At 36.0% G+C, this 21,688-nt stretch overlaps 3 protein-coding genes across 4 annotated transcripts in view; 1 reads left to right on the top strand and 2 right to left on the bottom strand.

The window, feature by feature from the left end:
* Nucleotides 1-4,395: 4,395 nt before the first annotated feature.
* Nucleotides 4,396-13,914, bottom strand: LOC110765688 (ARM repeat superfamily protein). 2 transcript variants are annotated; one of them, XR_002528062.2, is made up of 21 exons: nt 13,442-13,913; nt 13,191-13,323; nt 12,023-12,159; nt 11,865-11,910; nt 10,193-10,405; nt 9,490-9,993; nt 9,268-9,402; nt 8,943-9,158; nt 8,779-8,868; nt 8,447-8,691; nt 8,287-8,375; nt 7,985-8,025; nt 7,565-7,595; nt 7,350-7,472; nt 7,049-7,266; nt 6,832-6,927; nt 6,609-6,721; nt 6,244-6,379; nt 6,003-6,107; nt 5,160-5,561; nt 4,396-4,758 (listed from the first exon to the last, which is right to left on the bottom strand). XR_002528062.2 is itself a non-coding variant. In XM_088246887.1 (21 exons), the coding sequence occupies exons 1-20, from the start codon at nt 13,714-13,716 to the stop codon at nt 5,361-5,363; spliced, it is 3,147 nt and encodes a 1,048-aa protein (XP_088103013.1). In that variant the 5' UTR covers nt 13,717-13,914; the 3' UTR covers nt 4,396-4,758; nt 5,355-5,360. The 2 variants fall into 2 exon arrangements, 1 of the variants encoding a protein (XP_088103013.1); XM_088246887.1 differs by having other exon boundaries at nt 5,355-5,561; nt 13,442-13,914.
* Nucleotides 13,915-16,616: 2,702 nt separating this feature from the next.
* On the top strand, nt 16,617-20,376 carry SAG18 (senescence associated gene 18). The gene is made up of 7 exons (XM_021969018.2): nt 16,617-16,824; nt 17,766-17,865; nt 17,957-18,077; nt 18,188-18,309; nt 18,731-18,852; nt 18,944-19,103; nt 20,004-20,376. The coding sequence occupies exons 1-7, from the start codon at nt 16,698-16,700 to the stop codon at nt 20,134-20,136; spliced, it is 885 nt and encodes a 294-aa protein (XP_021824710.1). The 5' UTR covers nt 16,617-16,697; the 3' UTR covers nt 20,137-20,376.
* Nucleotides 20,377-20,775: 399 nt separating this feature from the next.
* Nucleotides 20,776-21,688, bottom strand: part of LOC110765606 (kinetochore protein) — a gene marked incomplete in the record, with an annotated part of 6,452 nt that continues 5,539 nt past the window's right edge. The window contains 2 exon segments of the mRNA XM_088250026.1: nt 20,776-21,286; nt 21,609-21,688. Coding sequence (XP_088106152.1) covers nt 21,224-21,286; nt 21,609-21,688 — 143 coding nt within the window.

The following is a 21,688-nucleotide window of genomic DNA, read 5'->3' as shown; positions in this document are numbered from 1 at the left end:
TGATGGTTCGATTTCTCTATGCAAAGGAGAATTTGCAAGGCATACAAAAACACCACAGCACAATGATGTGCCATGCTCAGTTTTGTTTTGGCGAGGATGGTAGAGTGCCCATGTGAAAAGTTTGACACAACAGGTTCCTTGTGCAACAACACATATAAAAGCGAATCAGGAGATGAGTGCAGGTCAAAGCCAAAAAGGTGGCAGGCCTCCCATCCCTGTTTTACATTTGTGATGTCGCAACTACCGGACGGTCATTCCTAAGGGAAAACCTCCTAGAGATAGTGTGACCACTTGAAGAATACTTAGCTTGCAGAATTTTCAAAAAGAACCTTATCTTTCTTGAAATCAATTGTAAAATATGCAGGCTCTTTTTGAGCAGTTGCAATGCAAGGCAAAGTAAAAATTGATACACAATTTGTATAGGTTAGAATCATATACTTGTGAAGGGGCGGTGACTACATCTTTATATGAAGAAAAAAAAAATCATGGTGAATCATTGAGTGGCTTGATCCCTTTTTGGGTGTCTTGTGTTTTTAATCCCAAAGTGAAGAATTAAAAAGCCAAATAGTTCCTCAAAGAAACCTTGTTATGTCCTGACCTTGGGATGGGGTAGCCTCCCCCCCTAAACACACGCTAGTTCTTTCACTTCATAAACTGCAAGGTGAGTCTTGTTTATGGCAAAGAGGTGCAGCTCATTCTGGTGAATTTGGATGTAAGTATCTGACAATGATCTCAACTCCTTCTCATTTGGAATCTGCAACAATTTGCTTCTCTGTTTTTCCCACCCACACAAAAATCTGCCGGGCCAAAACGACGTCTAACAGAAGTCGCATTAGAGTAGAAGCCATGTCTGAAAGTAATATTGTAGTTTCCAATATGCATCAGCACCAGAAGAAACTAGTACATTTAGAGTGTTCGAGAAGGCAAGGTTAGTGACTCTTTTGGCATGACCCTCAAGCTTCCTTGTAACCTGCAAAATATATAAATCAAGGCAATGACAAACTTTTCGGGATTGCTTCATCACAACATCGAGCATGATTTGTTTTTTTTTACAAGAACAAACTACCTCGTCTGAGTGGAGATTATATATTACAATGGTGGAATTATCCATGCCAATACTGACGTGCTGGGAAGGTCATTGTTCATTAGCTCTAAGCCACTCCTTGGTTTCCATAAATTAGGGTTGGTGCTCTTGAACATAGCCTATTCTTCAGGGTTGGTGCTGGGAAGGTCATTGTTCATTAGCTCTAAGCCACTCCTTGGTTTCCATAAATTAGGGTGAACCTTGGGAATTGCCTGCATTCAATCAATATCATCATAATCAAACGACCAACTATCGCTCCGATTTCAATTTGAAAAGGAAAGAGAGGAGAAATCTAATAGGAAAGAATTATAAAGCACGTCATTCTTTACCACTCAACTAGAATTGGGGTCCTGTGGCCATTTCCAAACAAAACGAATGTCATTTGAAGCTAACACCAAAGTGGCATCACTTCTAAAGAAAATAAATAGTATAGCCGCGCGGCGTTACTTTTTATTAACCAAAAAAAAAAAACCCGCCTAGCCCGCCTAGGCGGCCGATTTTTCGAAAACTTGACTGGGGTTTTTTTTTTTTTCAGATTTCTTTTTCCCTGGCGGGTCTGGCATCTCTGCGAATACATTTTTGTCAATTCTCAGTAATGTAATCCATAAGATGGGCAAAAGGAGTAAATCAAAAACTCCCAGAGAGATGCAAGATAATACGGCTGCTGTAGAAGAGGAAAAACCATCATCTTCGGCCAAGAAATTGCTGAATCACTGGTTGATATTCAGTTCAGGTTTACCATGCATATAATTGGTTTTAATTTATATTTGGTTTTAATTGATGTTGCCAGAAATATTGCAGGGTTAAACCCAGAAACTACCATCGGTAAGCATTAAGTTTATTTATATCACTACATATTGACTTTTGTAATCTAAGCTCTGTGGGGTTTCTTATCGTTCATTCATATTCTTTAGATATTTGCAGTTGTGGTAGTTTCGAATGCTCGAACCCTTAGGGAATGGATTTCGTCATCTCTCGGGTTAGTGCAGTGCCAACACTTCTTCAAGTATATGAACGGGTTGTTTCGGTTCAGGATTTGCTTGATAATCTTTGGGTTAATTTAAACAAACGTGAATGAGCTTGGGAATGGGTGGAATGAATCATATTTGGAATAGCTTAGTAATTTTTTAATTGAATAATTTAGTAATCAAGATGGTACGATGGAGTGAAGGTTTATTATGTCTTTGTAGTTCATCATTGATTTTGTCAAATAAAACGTAAGTTTTGAAGATCTGCCTGCGTCTCTCTGTTTCTCATGATTGAGCGTAACAATTTCAGGCCTGATGCAGTTGCAAAGCATATGGTAGCAGTCAGCACTAATCTTACAGTATGGCTATTTCCTTTGTTCTCTTGACTTTAGTTGATTAAACATTCAGATTATCACTAAATTTAATTAACAATTTTTCATTATCCGTTTGTCATTCTGAATTTATGCGCTTTTTTCTTTTCGATTTTGATGCTGATGCTATTTATTGAGTTCATCAGGATTGAGTTTATTTTTTTAGATGGGAAATATTGGCAGATTTAGGTACTCTAGTGAAAACCTTTGAAGAAAAGCGTGCATTTCATCTTCAAGTGTTCCTGAATTGTTATATAAATTAAGATTCTCTAATTTTATACAAACAGATCTTAGTGCCCTTTATTTGTGATGGATTATCAAAGATTCTCTAATACCATCCTTTAATCAACATCACGCATATGTTTTTGAAGTGGTTATAAAAACAGATATGATTTCTTTTTCTTTTTCCATCTACAATCTTCGTAGACATTGAAGTTTGGTCTATTCGCAATGAAAGCTATTCTCATGTATTGTCTTTCTGTGTTACTGTTTCGGCTTGTAGAGAAGTTTGGGATTGACCCAAATAATGCTTTTGCATTTTGGGATTGGGTTGTTGGCCGGTGTAGTAAGTCATTTGCCCTCTGGTGTACATATTTGCAGCTACCTTGATGTTTAAGTAATATTTTTGAATTTATGGTTGCAGTTTGCAGTGCTGTTGGAGTGTTGCCTTTATCTCTTCAATATGGATTCTCAGTTGTTGAGAAGTACGCTATTCATGATTGTTTCAATTATATTTGAATCATTTCTGAAGTTTGTGGGTTAGCCACATCAGTAGGCAAGGAGGAGTTTCTTCTTATGGGTAAGGAGGGAAGCATTATCCTTAGCCGACGCTCTTCTATATCTCTCTACATCACAACATGAAAATTATTTTTTTATTCAACTTATTTTTAAAAAATGCAGATGAGAAAAAAATAAATTTATTACAGCCAATTATTTTACAAATGTTGAGTAAATAAATCATAAAAGCAATATGGGCGTATTAAACTGATTTGCAATACAACCCACACGTTATTTGCAGCCAAATCCTTCATGACAATCACCACTGAATACATATGAGAAAGAAAAAAAAGCACTTTTGCACCCAAGTTGTAACCAATTTATCCTAGTCCTTTGCACGCAAAACAATTCTTCCTGTTTTAATGAATTTTTAGAATATCCTAGTATTCCATCTTTTAAGCAAGAATCTCAAAGCACCGCAATTTGCACCCAAAAAAATGTTAAAAGGAGAGGAAGGAGATGAATGTTTTCAAGCATTCTTTAATAATAGGGAACTCATTATAACTTAACCAATGGCCTTGAAATCCAGAGTGTTGCCCAACTGTTGTCCAACTGTTGATAGTTAATCCGAATAAAAGTATTACCTTTAAAAGCAACCTCTATTAGACCTGCATTAGCAATGAAATCCTGAAAGATATATGTAGTAATGACATTAGAAATCCAACGGCCGGAATGAGAAATATGTAACCAATCATTCACTTAAATACTTATTAGAGAATTCCCCTACAATTAAAGTCGCCTAACCCCAGCAACCATACCAAAAATGTTTTTTAGCTGGTGTTTTTGGAGAAATCTATTTTTAAATCTTCTGCTGGCTACACAAATGTGCGAGAGTAGAGAGGATCCTTGAATTCCTCCTTTGCCGATTCTGGGAGTTCGTGAAATCCAATCTCCTGCTGACTTAGATTTAACCAGCAACCATTCACAAAACAAGTTTAACTTTGATATAGGTTAAGACTATTGGAGGAAAAAATTTGTAGTTTTTGGGATTAGCCAAACATGGTTTAGATAGGCTGTTGAAGATGCTCATGCTCTTAGTTACCATGTCCAACTCAAAAGTAACCGATTATTCTAAGGATCCTAAGCGTCTGCATTTAGAAATGGTGCATTTGTTGTAGAGGCTCGGGATCCAGACTCTTCTAATGACATTGTTTATTAAAATTATAAGTGACCTTGTTAGAATTTAGGCAGGGCATATAAAAGCACATTAACATTGGCAATTTAATTCTGCAAGCAAAAACTTACAGACAAGCTGTTATACATAACACAATGCCGGTATACGTCATCTTCACTAATTCTGTGAGGGATAAGGTGAAATTTTCAAACCTATAATAAAAACCCACAAGGGCACAACCTCAATCTCTTAAAACAAATATTACAAACAAAAACAAAAAAACAAAAAAACAAAAATCCAAATGACTGCTGAAACAAAAAATACCCAGAAATTGAGGGGGGGAAAGGAATACCATTGGAAACAAAAGAAACAAATGAATAGAAGAAGAAAAAAACTAGCATCTCCAGCCTTGAAAAATGGAGGTAGTACCGGAAGGAGGATCACCTGTAAGAATGAACAAAAACATTTATAGAAGGTTAATGCAATTTGCAACATTCAGTATATGCATGAAAATTGTATCTATAAATGGGAGCAATACCAAAAAGCTTGACTACATGTATAGCCTTCTTTCTTACTTTCAAGTAAATGAAATATTCAATGACTACATGTATCAGAACTCAGACATCGAAGAATCAATTTGGAAGAATATCCCGACCATTCTAAATTTCTATGTAAGTTCAAGTTTCCAGGTCTGCATTTTCTTCCAAATAATTACACTGTTCAGTATTAAATCTAAAAACTTCCCTAACTATATAGTCTTTTCTTTACTAACTATTCAATATTGTGCTCTGTTTCTTTATTCCACACCCATTTGGTGATTTTCTCGCAATAGGTCATACGTGTACCTTACAGGATGATGCCCTCCTCCCAGGATTCAGCCATCCCAGCTAAAACATGGGAATAACATACCAGCCTTTGGATTGGAAAAAAATCTCAGCAACAAAATCAAGCAAAAAACCAATGGAGAAGAACCACAATCACGGGATCAATCAGAAAGCTTCTTGTAGCAAATGCAATGAGAAGTCAAGTCACTGGCTCACTCTGAATCAGCTTTTTGGAGCAAATGCAGCTAGGGCATTTGCATGCGCAGGGGAGAGGTTGCTCAAAAGGGGTTGCATTTGATGGCCATACAGTGAAACCAGGTGAGAAAAAGCTCTGCCTATTTGTGCTTTTACTTCAGGAGTTTCAACCGGTGATGCCACCACTTGAGCAAATACATTAACCAAATCAGGGACTAGAGAAAGAATCTGCTTGGAACATAAAAGGAGTGGGTAAGAAACTTCATGTCACTTACTTTTAAAAAATTTAATAAATATAAAAGAGGAAATAAGAAAAACTGAAAAAAACCAAACTTTAGCAACTTCTAAGATTACCCAATACATAGAGAGCTTCGAAAGAAAGATCCCTCAGCATGTGTACAATATACATTCATATATATGTGAGGAATCCCTCAATAGAAGCTCACTATATATATATATATATATATCCGGATGTTGGCACGTTATTATCATGCGGACGCCATTGTAAACAAGGAGGCGTAGTAGAAAATACATGGATTCCGCACTGTAATAACGTCCAGACATCCGCATAGGAGAAAATCTGTATATATATATACGTGAGAGAGAGAGAGATCTTTTCATTCAAGTCTAAACCAGTCTCACATTGAAATCAGCAAACAATTAACTGACCTGGCCATTAGATGATAAAACAAGAGTTGAGACGCAACCATATACTGCCATGGACTCTTCATGATCTTCTTTTAATGGAAGAACCTTCAAGAAAACAGGAAGTACCTGAAAAATTAACAAGCAGATCTCAGCAATAATAAGCCAAAGAAATCATCTTCACTAACTTTGTGTCCTGCCAAAAAGAAAGAAGGAAGAGAAGATGATATAGTTTTATGTCAGAAAATTCCCTCAGGAGAACTACCTGATTTAATGGGATGGATTCAGGGTGCACCATTATCATTCTTGCCACTGCACCAGCTGCATTATCCCTAACAGCATCATCTGGCTCAGATTCTCCAAATAGCGGGTAAAGTCCACGCAGTATATCACCATAGTATCTGGAATTTGACTAAAGAAAAAGCAAGTGGAACGCAAATGCTAGGTTTAAGAGTATAGGTTTCAATGCCAAATTAACTGCTAAAAACAACATAATTTTAAAGATGGTACATCACATGCCAACAATACCTGAACACCCAACAGCCAAAACACCAATCAAAAGGTAAAGAAAATTCCTAGTGCAAAATAAGGAAAGAGGAAAAGAAATTATAGTCTTCGCATAAAGGATACTTCAATGTCCCCTCACCCCCATTTTTGCATAACTCTCCAACACAAAATGCAGCATTCCTCCTATTGGTTGCGTCTGATGATGCTAATTCTTTGAGTACCAAGGGCATCACCCTCTGAAATCAGATACAAATTTTTAGAAACTAGCATGATGTATTCTAGAGCTCATTTATATTCCTAATTTTCTTTTAAAATGAAAGTTTATACAAAAGTTTAATAAGATTACATCGATATATCCAGCAATTGGAGCACCCATGTCCTGAGCAACTTCAGCAAGGCAGGCAACAACCATTGTCCGATCTTGCAGTGGGCGCGAAGCTCTCTGAATACACCAATAGGTCAAATTAGTAAAAGTTATTTTTAAAATAGTAAAAGTTGTAACTGAAAGAAAATTATAGTAAGATCATGCAACCAAATATGCTGCGATGTTTGTTACAACGCACCGCAAATTTCATTAAAGGTTCAAATAGCGTAGCAAATATAGGTGCAAAATGAGGACCCATTGACTTTGCAAAAGCAGGAAGAAGGTCAGAAACTGCGTCCATCAGTTCTTCATCATGTACAACATCATCATCATCAATTTCCTCATCGGATGCTGTCAGCTGACAAGCTGATTCCTCCCGAAGCAGTACCAGAGTAGCATCAACAAGCCGAGGCACATCTGATATCACATTACATTATTTCATCAGCATTTAGAAGTTACTTCAAGCAATAAATTAACGCCCAACTATAAATCATTCTTACAAGGCTCAACAGCCATATATCCATAATCCTTGATGATGTCAGCAAGGCTCATACAAGCTTGAGCAACAACTTCCTTGTCATCATCTTCAGTCATAGTCTTTATAAATATATTCATCACGGTATCTGCAGATTATGAAGAATTTTATTATACTACAACAGGAAAACGGAGATGCCGACAGCTACAAATATTTGCCATTTTCAATTCATGATCTTACCCAGAACTTCCTTAGCCCTTGCTTGTCCTTCCTGCAAAACAAGCAGTTTCAAAAAATTTAATAGAATATTTTGGCACCTAATAAATTCAGATATAGTCTCAACTTTAAACTAAGGTGGTAAAAAAAGAGGTGGCTCCAAGAAGCACTTTAACATTACACATTAACAAAGCTAGAATATGTAAAATGGACAATTTTTGCAAAACAGAATAACGGGGATCTGGCATGCACTATGCTCTTGCATCTACAGATCAAAACTAGAATATGTAACATGAAACAAGTTTGCAAAACTGAAGTCCTGTGTCGTATCATAATAAATAACACCAGCCATAATTCACACGTGGATGTTACTAGATAAAGACAACAGCTCTTTCGAAGTTCAGAGAAACCAGAAAAATGGAGAAAGAGATTATTGCCACTAACACTATGATTCTGGTAAACTGCCTGCGCTGCTACTAAAATATCTGCATTTGAAATCAAACGAACATGGGTTGTTAATAGAGAAGTGATACTAAATGGCATACAATCTACAGAAAAACAAGACAAAAACTTGTTAATGACAGAGTGATGTTATTCTACGAATAGGTAGATATCACTATATGCAATGCTAAAGAATGAGAAGAAAAAAAATAAGCAAAACGCACAGTGGAGATAATTCATGTCACAAGCAGATAACAGAAACTGTCCTAGCATGTGCAGATACAGACAAAAAGTATGAAACTCACGTTTCAAAGAGATGATTGCCTGAAGCCGAACATCTTCATGAAAATACCCTGAGTGCCGTACTAGAATCTTAAATGATTCCTCCAAATAGCTTAAAGCAAGTCAAAGATCCCAAAATAATATTTTATACATTCAACGTCAAATAAGATGTTAAAAGGATACGGTCCATATGAGGTCTTCGTATGGAGTGCAAATAAGCCAAGAGCTTGAGTTGCAGCTGCCTTCTCATCTAAAACTCCTGTTCTTATGCTGATATTTCGTACTCTGGGCTCATCATGAGCTTCATCATCAGATGAAACTCCACCAACCCCATTTATATTTTCGTCATCAGACTCATCGATGTCCACTGCAGATCCATCATCAAGATTGCAGGAAGAAAATGCGAGGGGTACAACATGAGGAAGATACTGTTTTCCAAAGAAGAAAAATACCATGAATATGGGCATCAAGTGAATTAATTACACTAACCTTAAACCAACTAAATCCTTCCAAACCTGTATAAAGCCATCATCCAAAATTTCTGCCACATTGCTAAAGAATCCATGGGTATACTCCCGAAGCTCACTGTACTCCAATCCAAAACCCTGTGATAATACTAGGCATGTAAATTAAAATCATTGAGACTGATTATAAACAAATGGAGAAGAAATGTAGTTACAGAAATTGCAGCTTCTATGTATGGGGGTAAAATCGGTTCCATCCCAGTTCTCCCCACAGACATTGCAACTATTCCAACTAATTCAGTAGCTCTTGCTCGTGAACGAAGATCCACATCATTAGTAAGCACCAAGAAATTTTTCATCAACTCCAAAACCCTTTCAGCATATGGAACGAATGCCTGTTCAGCAGCAGATGCAACTGAACCAATCGCAGACTGCAATATGATGCAAAAGAATCAAATAAAATCATTCAGTAAATATTCAAACTACAAAATGTTCAAAAAAAAACATTTTAAATCTTTAGGCCAAAGAAGACCACCATACCATGCATGTCTCCTGCAAATTACGAGGGCTATTCTGAAGGGCCCCCAGTAGTTTTCCCATCAACGGATCAAGGAAAGGAAGAATTTCCTCACCCATGTTCTCGCAAAATGCTGCCAAAGCATAATATGACTTTTCCTGCACATATATATTGTTTCACTCATACCACATACATACGAATGATCTACAACAATCTTGTAATTCCCTTCCATCTACCAAACATACCTTCACTTCGTCAGATGTGTCCTCAAGGGCATTCAAAATGCAGGGAAGTACACTTTGATAGTGAGAGACAATTTCAGGCTGCAAATGCTCAGCAAACTGACCCAATGCAAATGACGCGGCCCCCCTGACCATTTCCTCAGGATCTCTCAAAGCACCTAAAACAATATGAAGAACTGGATCCAACTTATCTTTTATCAATTCCAAACAACCCTCTGAAATGACACCTAAAGCAGTAACAGAAGCTTCCCGATATTTTGGATTTGCATTCTGACTGCTTAGAGAAGAAAATTCTAAAACAGGGTGGAAAACATGCTTTGGTATGTTCAAAGCCATAGTGTCAATAACTTCTGCAGCAGCTCGATCTGGAGCAAGATCATCATCTTTATCTTCGTTATTCGATTCTGCAAGCAATGGGCACATAACTTGCAGAATAGGGATGACCAACTTATGCTTTTTGAGGGAACTGGATTTATACTTCGCTAGCCATGAAACTATCTGAATTGCCTGAGAGATAGCAAAGCAACGACAAAGACAAAGAGGGCGCACACTGAGAGATAGATAGGGGAGAGACAGACACAGAGACTTTATCTATCTAAACGCAGGTAATTTAGACTTGTGAGCCCAACAAATTTGCATCTCAATCTCAACCAAGGATTGAGAGCATAGAGAAAATACAAGGAAAATATTCACCCTTTTTACTAACCTGGTGACGTGTATTAGATTCCAAAATTTGACTTGAGCAAACGTCAAGAGAGAATTGCACAATGGATTTAACAGATTCCCCAAGAAGAGGTGCAGGAGATTCAATCAACTCATCAAAAATTTCAAAAGCAATAACAGCGACATCTTCCTCGCCAGCTGCAAGGCACTGCCTTGATACATTTAAGATGCTAGGAATGAATTCTCGAAACTTGACCTGCATTGGTATGAATAAGATAAATACCAAAAAATAAAGAATTGATGAGTTGCACTGGCAAAATCTTAGCTGACATGCAATGCAAGAAATTAGGGAGATAAACAGATTGCTTGGAATAAAATGCCAAAGGAATAAGATTATCATGTTTTGATAAACTTGGGATCATATGTTCAAATAGTGTGGTATTTTGATAGAATCTTAGCTGACATGCAATGCAAGAAATTAGGGAGATAAACAGATTGCTTGGAATAAAATGCCAAAGGAATAAGATTATCATGTTTTGATAAACTTGGGATCAAATGTTCAAATAGTGTAGTATTTTGATAGATTAGCCTTCTGTAGATTAGCTTTCTGCAGCTTTCTATAGATTAGCTTTTTGTAGTTTCTATTGCTCTTTGTTGTTGGCCCTATGGCCCTGTGGCCCTCTTACCCACGATTATTTTCATGTATCCTTCTCTGTCTTTGGCAATATATTATCATTTCTTTTATAAATAAAAAAAATTATGTTCGAATACTTAACCTGATTATAGGGTGGTTATTGTTTGGTACAAATTAATACTGGGAAATTGTGCTTTAACTTTAATTCCAAAATTACCCTTCACTGTCACCCATGGTTTTGATGAGGGAGAGTGATTCTCTTATGAAATTTTATTTCAAGGATTCAAAGAGTATTGCCAATCCTTTTCTTGAAGTGTTAAATCACATTACGGCCTCGCTAAGAATCTCACTCTGAAAATCGGTACTTTCATCAGCTATAAAAACGCATAACCAACCATGATCAGGTTCCACGGAATTTAAGCATCATTACTTTCCCTGGCCGACATACCAAATGAGCAATTAAAGTATTAGCCGCACTAAAAAATATTGCAGCCAACTAGACATGGAATATATAATCATGTTCACTAGATAAAATACACCAAACTCAACATCACCATAGGACAACCAGACCAATATTGTAAAACAATAAGTCACAAAACAAGGCAGTGCAATGTAAGACAAAATCTGAGCTAAATCAATATTACTCGTGCCAAAGCCATCAAGAGCATTTTCCATCATACCAACAGAAGGCTGAATTTTTATTTTTATTTTTCTAAATCAAGAAAAGACAACTCCCGTTCTTAAGGTGATAGATAAGGATATGAATACTATAATAGTTGTCATAGTTTATATTTCAAAAGGCTTATCTGCTAAGTGCTTTCATAGTTTCAGCCTTCATGCTTGACGTACTTTTCTTGCATCCTTTTAAAGTGAAATCACTATAGGAACCTTACCTCTTCAATATCATATTAGGTTGTCCAACTTACCCAAGTATAAAGATAGAATATAGGCAGATGAACAACATTGAAGGACGTATTGTTATTACATAAATAAATAAATAAGATACACACAAGAAAAGTATTTATTTATGATGCTTTACTTTCATTAATAACATAAACAGGCAGCATGAATAGAAACTCACCACTTCATCCCCATCATGAGTGAATTCCAGAAAAGACCCCACTGCCCTGGAATAATAATTAAAAGATTCCAATAAGCAAATACAAGCTAATCATGTGCTAGAAAAAGAAGCATAAAAATATCAAAATTATAATAGATATATACGATGATAAGCATTACTTGAGTGCAGCAACTCTGACACGGGTGCTCGTCTCATCCTGCAAGCATTTCAGAAGAAGAGCTTGCAAATCTGCGAAATGTGGTCGAAATGTATTTCCTATTGTTTCAGTCAAAGAGCTGAAAAGGATCAATGCCACCTTATTCCAACCAAAGTAAAACCAACCATATTAGTTAGTACATTGAATCTGGTAACTGCAGACCAGTATAAACAATAGTGTATATGAACTATTGAATGATGTGGAATGTTCAGATGTTTATGTCTGCTGTCGGTAGACTATATTTTGTTGAATATAGTCTCACCTACAAAAAAGTTTGTTTCTTTCATGCTTCAGGAACTTTTCCTCGCAAATCTTTTTTCCACTCAATATAAGAAAATCCAGTTGCCCTGTCTTTTAGTCATGCCATGATTGGAAGACTGGTATAGCTACTAAAGTGCAGGTTTGTGTTTGATTTTTGTCTGAAGGGGGAATTAATACTTGTGATATCTTCCAAGAAGAATACCCAGTGCTTGTGTTAGTTTTTGGAGATGTCTAATTTTGGCTTCACTTTGAATTAATTTTTATGACGAACTCAAAGATTTTATTATTAGGATATAAATAAAGATGCATAGCAGACAAGCTGTCCATAAAAAACGTGAAGAACCTCCAAAAGAGAGAAACAAGCTGCCTTTTTGCTTGAGTTGCTATATTTTAAATCCCCATGGTATTTGAGCCCCAGATAGAGCACCCATTGGGCATGGTCTACATGTTATTACATAGACTTCTAGATCCTCAATTTTTTTTAGAGTTATTGGAGATAGATATGTGGTAAAAAATCCAAATAACACATTTACTAATTTCCATTGTAATTTTCAAATGCATGCCCCAGAAAATTCCACACATTTTCCATCAGAGCCAGCATTCTCTAAATACATATTTTGCAAAAAGAAGCAATTTTGCTTGGAAGCATGCCATTAAGCACCATTTTCTCTAAAATCCAACCATATTGGAGACAACTTCCCAGTATACATTGGCGTACATCAATCACTTATAACCCCTTCATGCATGAGATGATATACATACATCCAATGTGCATTATGCCTTCTAATTTTCGCACTGCAGTTAAATGGAGGAATGATACAGAGAATGCAACAGTAAAAGGGCTTCTTCCTGAATTCAATGGAAATTACCTCTCTATGTTCCTCTTGTGCACTCTGACTGCATTGAAACAGAAAGGGCAGCAAATCCGGCCATTCTCCAGCCGGGACCGCATATTTTGCAACAATGCTAACCACGTTGGCACTCGCACGCCTCACTGGAGGGCTGCATAAACACCGTGAAAAAAAAAATTATCTTCATCTTCTTGCCACACTCCTCAATAAACAAAGCAATTCAAATACATATCCCAAATCAAAACAATGCAATTGAGATAAACTTAGACCTATGCTCCATGGTGATGCTCTCAATGAGGGACTGCTTAACGAGGTGCTTAATCTGAGGAGAGAGCTTGGCCCAGTGTCCTGTGATCTTCTTCCTCAGAAGCACAGCCGCCAATTGTCTCACATTCGGAGTTTTGGCGGTGCGCAGGTGCTGTACCAGCGCAGGCACTACCTGAGGGTCTTTAGCCAGCCGCTTTATCTGGTCCTCTGCTTGCCGCCGAGCGTCGTTGTCCGGCATCAGGAATTGTATCAGCAACAGCTCCAGTGACTGCGACATGTCGTCTGACCGTTTCTGCCTGCCTCGCTACAATTCTCTAGTGTGTGTGTCTCTCTCTCTGTCTCTGATTTTCTAGGGTTTCTGGTATCGGTTGTGCGACACCGTTTTGGGAGGTCCCAGTGAGGGGAAATGGAGGCTGTGTGTTTGCTGTAGTGTGAGGGTTTTGAGGTTTTTGGGAGTCTGCTTGCTTTGGAGTGAAGGGTTTTTATACGCTGTGGGGACAGTGGACAGACAAGTGTCGTTGGTAATTTCGTCATTTGGAAATACGGTTGTCGCCAGTGGGGTGGAATGCAGTGGACCCAGGTCTCTCATAGACTCGGACTCGTAGCGCGCTAAATATGTATAACGGCACCGTTTCACCCAATTCCATGGGACATGCTTTTGACCAATGCGAGGTGTTATTTTCATCCCTTTCTCCTATTCTAAATATCAAAATATCAAATATCCATATTTGTGTGTTGTTAATATGGGGTCAATAATGTCCCACCCCTAAATTCATATAAGAAAATAATACTTAAAGAAATTTATTGGTGTTTGTGGACAATTGAATAGTCAAATTGGTGTTCTAGGCCGAAGAGAAAAATGGGTCTATATTGAAACTGAAGCCATGGACAAACAGAGAAAAGTGAGACAGGAAAAATCCTTTGCCCAATTTTTTATGAGAGAGAGAAAAGTGAGACAGGAATAATCCTTTGCCCAATTTTTGATGAGAGAGAGAAAGAGAGATTGCCCAATTTTTGATGAGAGAGAGAAAAGTGAGACAGGAATAATCCTTTGCCCAATTTTTGATGAGACAGAGAAAGAGAGAACCCAAGTGAACAATGGTATTTTGGTGGTTTGCAGCCGACATTGAAGAGTATAAGCATTGTTATGCTGTGAAAATAATCGCTGTCAGATTTGCTATGAGAGAAAGCAGTTTGACGTTTGGTATTTGTTAAAAGTGTTGTTGATATTGATTCCCGCGTAATCAAAAAATGATTGCCGCATAATTATTAAACTCAGCGCCTTTTCGAAACTGATTCCTACATAATCAGAAAATGAAAGCACCTCATTCTGTTTTGCCTTATAGCTTTCTCTTACAGCAATTTTTAACAATAAGCGATTTTCTCATAGTTTACCAAACGGGCTGGGCTTCCCAAATTTTTTAAAAATCACTTATCACTCTAAATAAGTAATGTCAAACAGGCACGAAGCGTTAAAAACGTTAGAAGTTAAAAATTATGATTATTAAGCTAAGGGTATAACATGTATTTGATATATTAATTAAATTAAAAAATGGATAGTCCATTTTTGCCTTTTTTTTTGGATTCTTTACATAAATTTAATGGTTTAGTGTCTATCTATGACACTAATACTGAGAATGGGTATAAACCTAAATTTCTAAAAATATTATAGGCTCGTATGCACCTATACTATTTATGCATAACCTCTGTTTCCCCAAATAACCTAAAAATGTTTCCAAATATTGTTGTAACACTTCGAAGAATTTGAAATATTTCAAAACTGTTCACTTACTGAAAAAAAAAAAAAATTGTTTTAAGTATAAGTGATAATCTAAAATACTATTCTTTATTTTGTGATAGTCTAAAATTTGTTTTAAGTATAAATTTAAGTATAAGTATAACAGGGGAATGTTGTTTCTCACACACACACAATACCATTCTTTATTTTATGATTTCTTTTCTTTTCATTTGTTTAAAATTTCGTATACACACTTTATAAAAGGACAAATTTATCCTTACAATTGACAGCAAATTGGATGGAGTTGTAAAAATTCAGCCGTAAGTTCTAAATTAAATTTTTATATAAATATGAGTTTGAGTACTATTTTGGCTGACAAAATAATTCAAGGAAAAGCGGCACTTAAATATTTTTTTTAATCTATATATATAAAGCAAAAGGTAAAGAATGGTGAAACATTCAAAATACCAAAAAATGCTCTTGGTTAATGCAAACATTAAGAATTAAAATTATTAATTAAATGAGAATAATATGGTAAATTCACATTTTTTTCATATTAAAAAAAATTAAAATTAAAAGAAAAATCAAATAATGGATCCTATTTTTATGGAACACAACTACCCATTATCTTTTTTAATTCTAAAATAAATTTAAAATTTATTTTAAAAAAACCTCTCGCATGCGCGAAAGCGCGTGCGGAGAGGCTAGTGGAAACTTAAGAGAAAAGGTCTTGTGAAAACAATTTGAAACGTCAACGATGTTAGTGTAGTTTCTGAAACTTCAGAGGTTTTGTGAAAACACTTAAAAACTTAGGGGTGTTATAATAAATAAGGTATACTAGTGAATTGCCCCCTAAACTTGTACCTTACTTTCAATTAATCTCCTATCCTTTTTTTTAGAAAATTAAGGATATGAACTTTTTTTTCGCCAATTTCCCCCCTGCGGTCTAAATCCGCAACATTTCATCCAATTTTTAATTAAATTATTTTTTTGGAAAAATATTGAAGAAAAACAGGAAAATAGACCAAAAAATAACGAAGAAGGAAAATACACTAAAGAAAAAAAATCCTAGTGCAGTGAAAAGAAGAAGATGGAGACAGAGGGAAGAGAAAAGAAGAAGAAGAAGAAGAAGAAGAAGAAGGAAAAGAGAGAGAGAGAGAGAGATTTCAGTTTTTATTTTATGACTATTATTTCAATTTTCTATTATTTATTTATTTGTAACGTACAAAATGACTATTTTACTCTCATATTTAACGGCAAATTGGATGAATGAAATATTGCGGATTTAGACGGCGGGGGTAAATTGGTGAAAAAAAGAAGTTCATATCCTTAATTTTCTAAAAAAAAAGGATAGGGGGTTTATTAAAAATAAGGTATAAGTTCAGGGGGCAAATCACTAGCATACCCTAATAAATAACTATAATTCCGGGTTAAAACGGGTCTTGTCATTTGGCAGAAGACCCAACCGAACCAAACTGTAATTTCAGGGACGATTTGGAGAAGTAGAGAAGAGAAGGGAGATGAAGAAGAGGACACTGTACGCTTGGGGGGTAGCCATTCTCTGTTTTGTGGTGTTGATGATCGTCACTCCTGCCATCCCTCAGTCTGAAGCTTACCACGATTTCGCTGACCAGCGCGAGTTTTTGGGTCAAATCTCTCTCTCTCTCTGTATTTATGTGTATATATACATACATATCAGTATGTATGTGTCTGTTTGTTTGTATGAGTCGTTTTATACATATATTGAGAACTTGGGCTAAACTTTAGTGATTGCATAGTAGTTCGTGCGGAAATTGAAAACCATATATTGCTTTCTGCCCCTTTCCTTAGGTTATTGTGGAGCCATCAAAACTCAGGTTGGGTGTGAACTTTTGTTGGAAGTATACGGGCTTGTGATTAAGGACTGGAATAAGTGAAATATATATTTGGTTAGCAAATTGCAGTTGTTTCTAAATATATGATAATGGGAAAAATAGAGTTTGCAATTCCTGTTTATGTCATCATGCTTAACATAGTTAGAATTTGTGTTTAACGAGCTCACATTGCAAGGTTGTGCTAAGCCAAGCTGTGAATATTGGCTCTTGACTTTTAGGATTAATCATAACCTATGTAAGCAAAGATATGAACCAGTTTTGGGGGCAGAACAGCCTTTCGTGAGTGATGACATAAAATTAGGCTTCATTTCTAATATTGCTTTTCCCCATTTTAGGTTTCTACTGATTTTTCAAGTTGATGTAATAAGGATTTAGTAAAAGCTCAGAGTCAAACTAAAATATTGATTATTCTTCAAACCTCAAATTTGATAGTTATTTCTAACAGAGTTTTGTCAAGTGTAAGGTATGTTGGGTTGTCTTGTAATTTAGTGGCTCTTGTGGGAAAGAATAATTTTAGTATAACTTATTATCAACCATGGTTCAGGTTATGAACTTAGGACTCTCTGGTTATGGTTGTGATTCACTTGGATATTGGCCAAACATACTCCTTTAACTTATTCTGGGATTTGTTAGGTTTTTGGTTGCATTCATTATTTAATGCTTTTTACCTTTTTACTCCATTTTATTAACATGGCATCTTCATTTTATTTCCAGGTATTCCTAATACACTTAATGTGGTTTCAAATTTCCCTTTCCTTGTTATTGGTCTCATTGGTCTTGTCCTTTGCTACTATGGGGATTATTTTAAGTTCAGGTACTGTGGGTCTTTACTTCATGTGCAATGCCTAGAATGGATTAAAAGCTTTTTGTACAGTCAGTGATTATTTTCAATATTTTAATAAAAGCTTGCAAGGAGAGCTTTGGGGTTGGACATGTTTTTACATCGGTGTGGCTGCTGTTGCAATCGGATCCGCATACTATCATCTGAAGCCAAATGACGCTCGTCTTGTGTGGGATCGGTTGCCAGTGAGTTTGATCTTGCAACAAAAGTCATTTGTTATATAGAATGTCAACTACTATTAAGATGCCAGATTTTACATTAATTGACATTTATTTTTGTCTTATGACAACTACAGATGACAATTGCGTTCACATCGATCATTGCAATCTTTATCATTGAAAGGATTGATGAGTGGAAGGGAACAATTTCCATCATACCTCTGCTTTTGGCGGGTATTATCAGCATATTGTATTGGAGGCAAGCACTATATTTTATTCCTTTTCATGATAATAATAACTTTTTCGCAAGCTCTATTTTGTACTGTTGAGAACCTGGGTTTCCTTCTTTGTAGGTAATGAAGTATATTTACTAGAGTGTGACTAGTTTTCTGTACGAAAATGAGTTTGGATTTTGCATGCCCTTTTACTGGCATGCAGTGAAATTGGGATTTTAGAGTTTGGGAGCAAATAGGTTTTTTGTAAATCCATGATGGGGTTCGGAGCAGTCTCAAATGCATATCCTTATTACCTTTTAATCCCTTGCTACAATTGTTTTTTTTTTTGGAACTTAACTGTAAACATATATTCAGGAGACTGCTTTTGCATAATCAAACCGAGTTTCTTGTTTTCTGTAAACTTCATTTCCTGTAAAAAATAATTTATGTAATTTCCTTGTACAGGTTCTTTGATGACCTCCGTCCATATGCTCTGGTCCAGTTTCTTCCTTGCATTGCCATTCCTCTGATGGCTATATTGTTGCCTCCAATGTACACTCATTCCACGTATTGGCTTTGGGCAGCAGGTTTGCGTTTTTAGTAACATGGGTTACTTTGTTGTTTCCTGAAACCTTGTATTTTCACTATATTGGTTATGAACTTTTCATGTTATTGCAGGATTCTATCTTTTAGCTAAGGTGGAAGAAGCTGCTGATAAAGTGATCTACGATTGGACACATCATATTGTCAGTGGGCACACCCTCAAGCATTTGTGCGCTGCAATGGTTCCTGTATTCTTGACGCTTATGCTTGCAAAGAGGACTGTTGAACCAGAGAGGTGTTTATTATATTCCCTACACTATTACATAACTCTTTGGTGCATGTAGAGATATATGGGATGTCTTAAAAATAGGCATCATGATGAAATTTGAACTTTCCAATATTTGTTTAGCTTGGATGCATAGTATACGTATACTTACATGTGCACATTAAATTTGCAGAAGTTAACCAAACTCATATTTTGCTAGCTCCTCTGCTAAGTTGCCTCTGTTTTTTCTTTTTTCTTTTTTTGGTGAGAACTGACTGTATCATGCTTAGATGCTTTGGACTAACTGTTTTTTTTTTCTTTCGTGCCATCCACTTGTTAGTGGTGCATTTGACATGATGCCATTTATGGTTTTGTATTTATGGAATTGAACACCTCCATGGGATATGTTGAATTTCATGAAAATTGTTAGTGCCTCAATTGTGAGTAAAATCTATAGTAAATATGCTTTTCTGCTAGATTGATCTGATTTATTTGGTAGAATCAGACAAAACTGCATAGTATGTTGCTATATGTTTTCTGAAGGTGCAAATTGTTTTTCTGAATATCATTATTCCCTGGAGTGATTCTACTTGAACCTGAAAAGGAAATGTTCCATTTATTTATTTTTTCCTCAGTAAGATTCTAATTCTTCTTTTACCCTGAAAGTTAAAACAACAAATATGAAAAAGGGAAATTCCTCCATCCCTTCCCCTCCGCCCTTCTTGACCTAGGCGCCTCGGCATTGGTTGGCTGTTTTTCATTTCTTTTCTCTTTTTCTAATTTTTAGTTGATAAGAGAGTCAATTGGGGGATAAAATAGAATCATATTCTGGTTACTCGTTTGACCCTGTTATAAAAGCACCCTTATTTGCAGTACTCTAACATGACTCTCTCTCTCTCTCTCTCTCTCTCTCTCTCTCACATAATGCAGGCAGAGTTTGCTCAGGACATGGAAGATTTCCTGGACCAAATTTAGAAAGACTGATGGCACAGTAGAGAGCGATGGCACAGTAGAGAGTTACACTTGTACCTACTCAACAGTTCCAGTTGTGGAATCACAATAATCTGGCTTATAGTTTTCTATTTCAGAAGATAGAAGAGAACTTTTCACATGTATTTGAACAGATGACAAGAAACGAAACAGGAAAAAAAAAAAAAAGTCACACACTTAGTTGTTGGCATTGGCTGCACATGCAAATGATAATTGTAATTTTGCTTCAAAGTTACACCAAGTACAGACACATCTCCATATTGTATATAAAGACTTTCATACGAGCATATTATATTGGTTTTTTGTTCTTTAACTATGGGCTTCATATTCTGTTTCTTCCTGGTTTTTCTGGAATTTTAGAGAACTTCCAACTCATACATGACCACCATACTAACCGAGTCTTGCTGACTTGCAAATATGAAAAATTAACTGTGACATTTGCAACCCTAGTTTGCCCTTCACTTTTAATTATAAATATTTTAAATACAGATATTATTACATGGAAGAGATTTTAAATTGGTAATGTTTGTTTATAAATATAAAGATATCCAAAACACACACAAATTTGAACAGCCTTCTTTACTATTGTCTTAATCAGGTTTAAACTTTGAAGCCCAAAGACTATCCTAAAGCAACCCTACGGAAGCTTTAAAACAAAGTGGGGCATAATCATGCAACGATTAAAATAGATAAATTTGCCCCTCAACAAAAATAGCTAAATAAGTTGATAAATTGGTGTAAAACAATTACCTTAAGAACAAGCTCAAGCATAGTACATCATAGCTTTGATTTGATCACAGTTCAAACAAGCTAGCTTGAAAAGCATACATGAACTATGAAACAACAAATAAACAAACAGCAACCTACACTACATGAACAAACTGTTTAACAGATGTAAGTGCTTCTTCGTCCTCCTAAATAATTACACCCATTGTGAATTCTCTGAAAATATACATGCAACTCAAAATCTATGAGGTTAACGACATGGCACCTTAATTTGTTCCCGCTCTTTTTTTTGGAGATACAATCAGTAGTCATATGAAAGAATTTATAATTCTTATCCCACCAATTAACTCTAGATTTTTGGCCAAGCAGGAAGAGCGGGATATAAGTGCCTAGCCCTGCAGTCAAACCGGCAAACAAAATCCCTGCTCCACGAACTATTGGCTCTCTCCATCGGGCATTGGCAGCAGGAACCTAATTGAGTTTTGATATTGGTAGAACTGCAAGCATTCAAGGTGCAAAACATAAAGTAAAACATAAAATTGTACTAATCACATAAAAGGGCAGCGCTACACAGAGTTCAGGTTCAGTTTACACTTAATATTCCTTGCTTGTTCACAATAGAGGGAAATGTTAACTTAATAACAGAAAAGAAAGTGAAATAGATAAACATAGCTAAATGTAAGAGAGTTCCCCGTTGGCTGATATCTTGATATTCCTTAAAATTCTATAATGAACCTAATAGAAAATAAATATTTCAATTTGTTCCACCAATATAATTCAGTAGTTCTAAAGGAAACAATGTTTCCTATGGGAAGGTACCTCTTTCATGATCTCCTCACATTTACGTGCTAATTGTTTCTGATGAGATGCTCCAGATTCTTTTATTGATGTAGTCTTTG

The sequence above is a fragment of the Prunus avium genome, chromosome 1, assembly GCF_965620075.1.
Source record: "Prunus avium chromosome 1, drPruAviu1.hap1.1, whole genome shotgun sequence".
Taxonomy (NCBI): Eukaryota; Viridiplantae; Streptophyta; class Magnoliopsida; order Rosales; family Rosaceae; genus Prunus; species Prunus avium.
The sequence above is the reverse complement of the archived record's forward strand: the minus strand, read 5'-3'. Positions and strand labels throughout refer to the sequence as shown.

Bases quoted from the DNA above. Each gene is read 5' to 3' on its own strand.
- LOC110765688 (XM_088246887.1), bottom strand. From the start codon at position 13,716: ATGTCGCAGTCACTGGAGCTGTTGCTGATACAATTCCTGATGCCGGAC. The intron at 12,160-13,190 runs GTAATTTCCATT...GGTTGGAATAAG, and splicing joins CACAAGAGGAACATAGAGAG to GTGGCATTGATCCTTTTCAG. The intron at 9,159-9,267 runs GTATGGTGGTCT...ATCATATTGCAG, and splicing joins ATTTGCAGGAGACATGCATG to TCTGCGATTGGTTCAGTTGC.
- SAG18 (XM_021969018.2), top strand. From the start codon at position 16,698: ATGAAGAAGAGGACACTGTACGCTTGGGGGGTAGCCATTCTCTGTTTT. The intron at 16,825-17,765 runs GTCAAATCTCTC...TTTTATTTCCAG, and splicing joins TGACCAGCGCGAGTTTTTGG to GTATTCCTAATACACTTAAT. The intron at 18,310-18,730 runs GCAAGCACTATA...TTCCTTGTACAG, and splicing joins ATCAGCATATTGTATTGGAG to GTTCTTTGATGACCTCCGTC.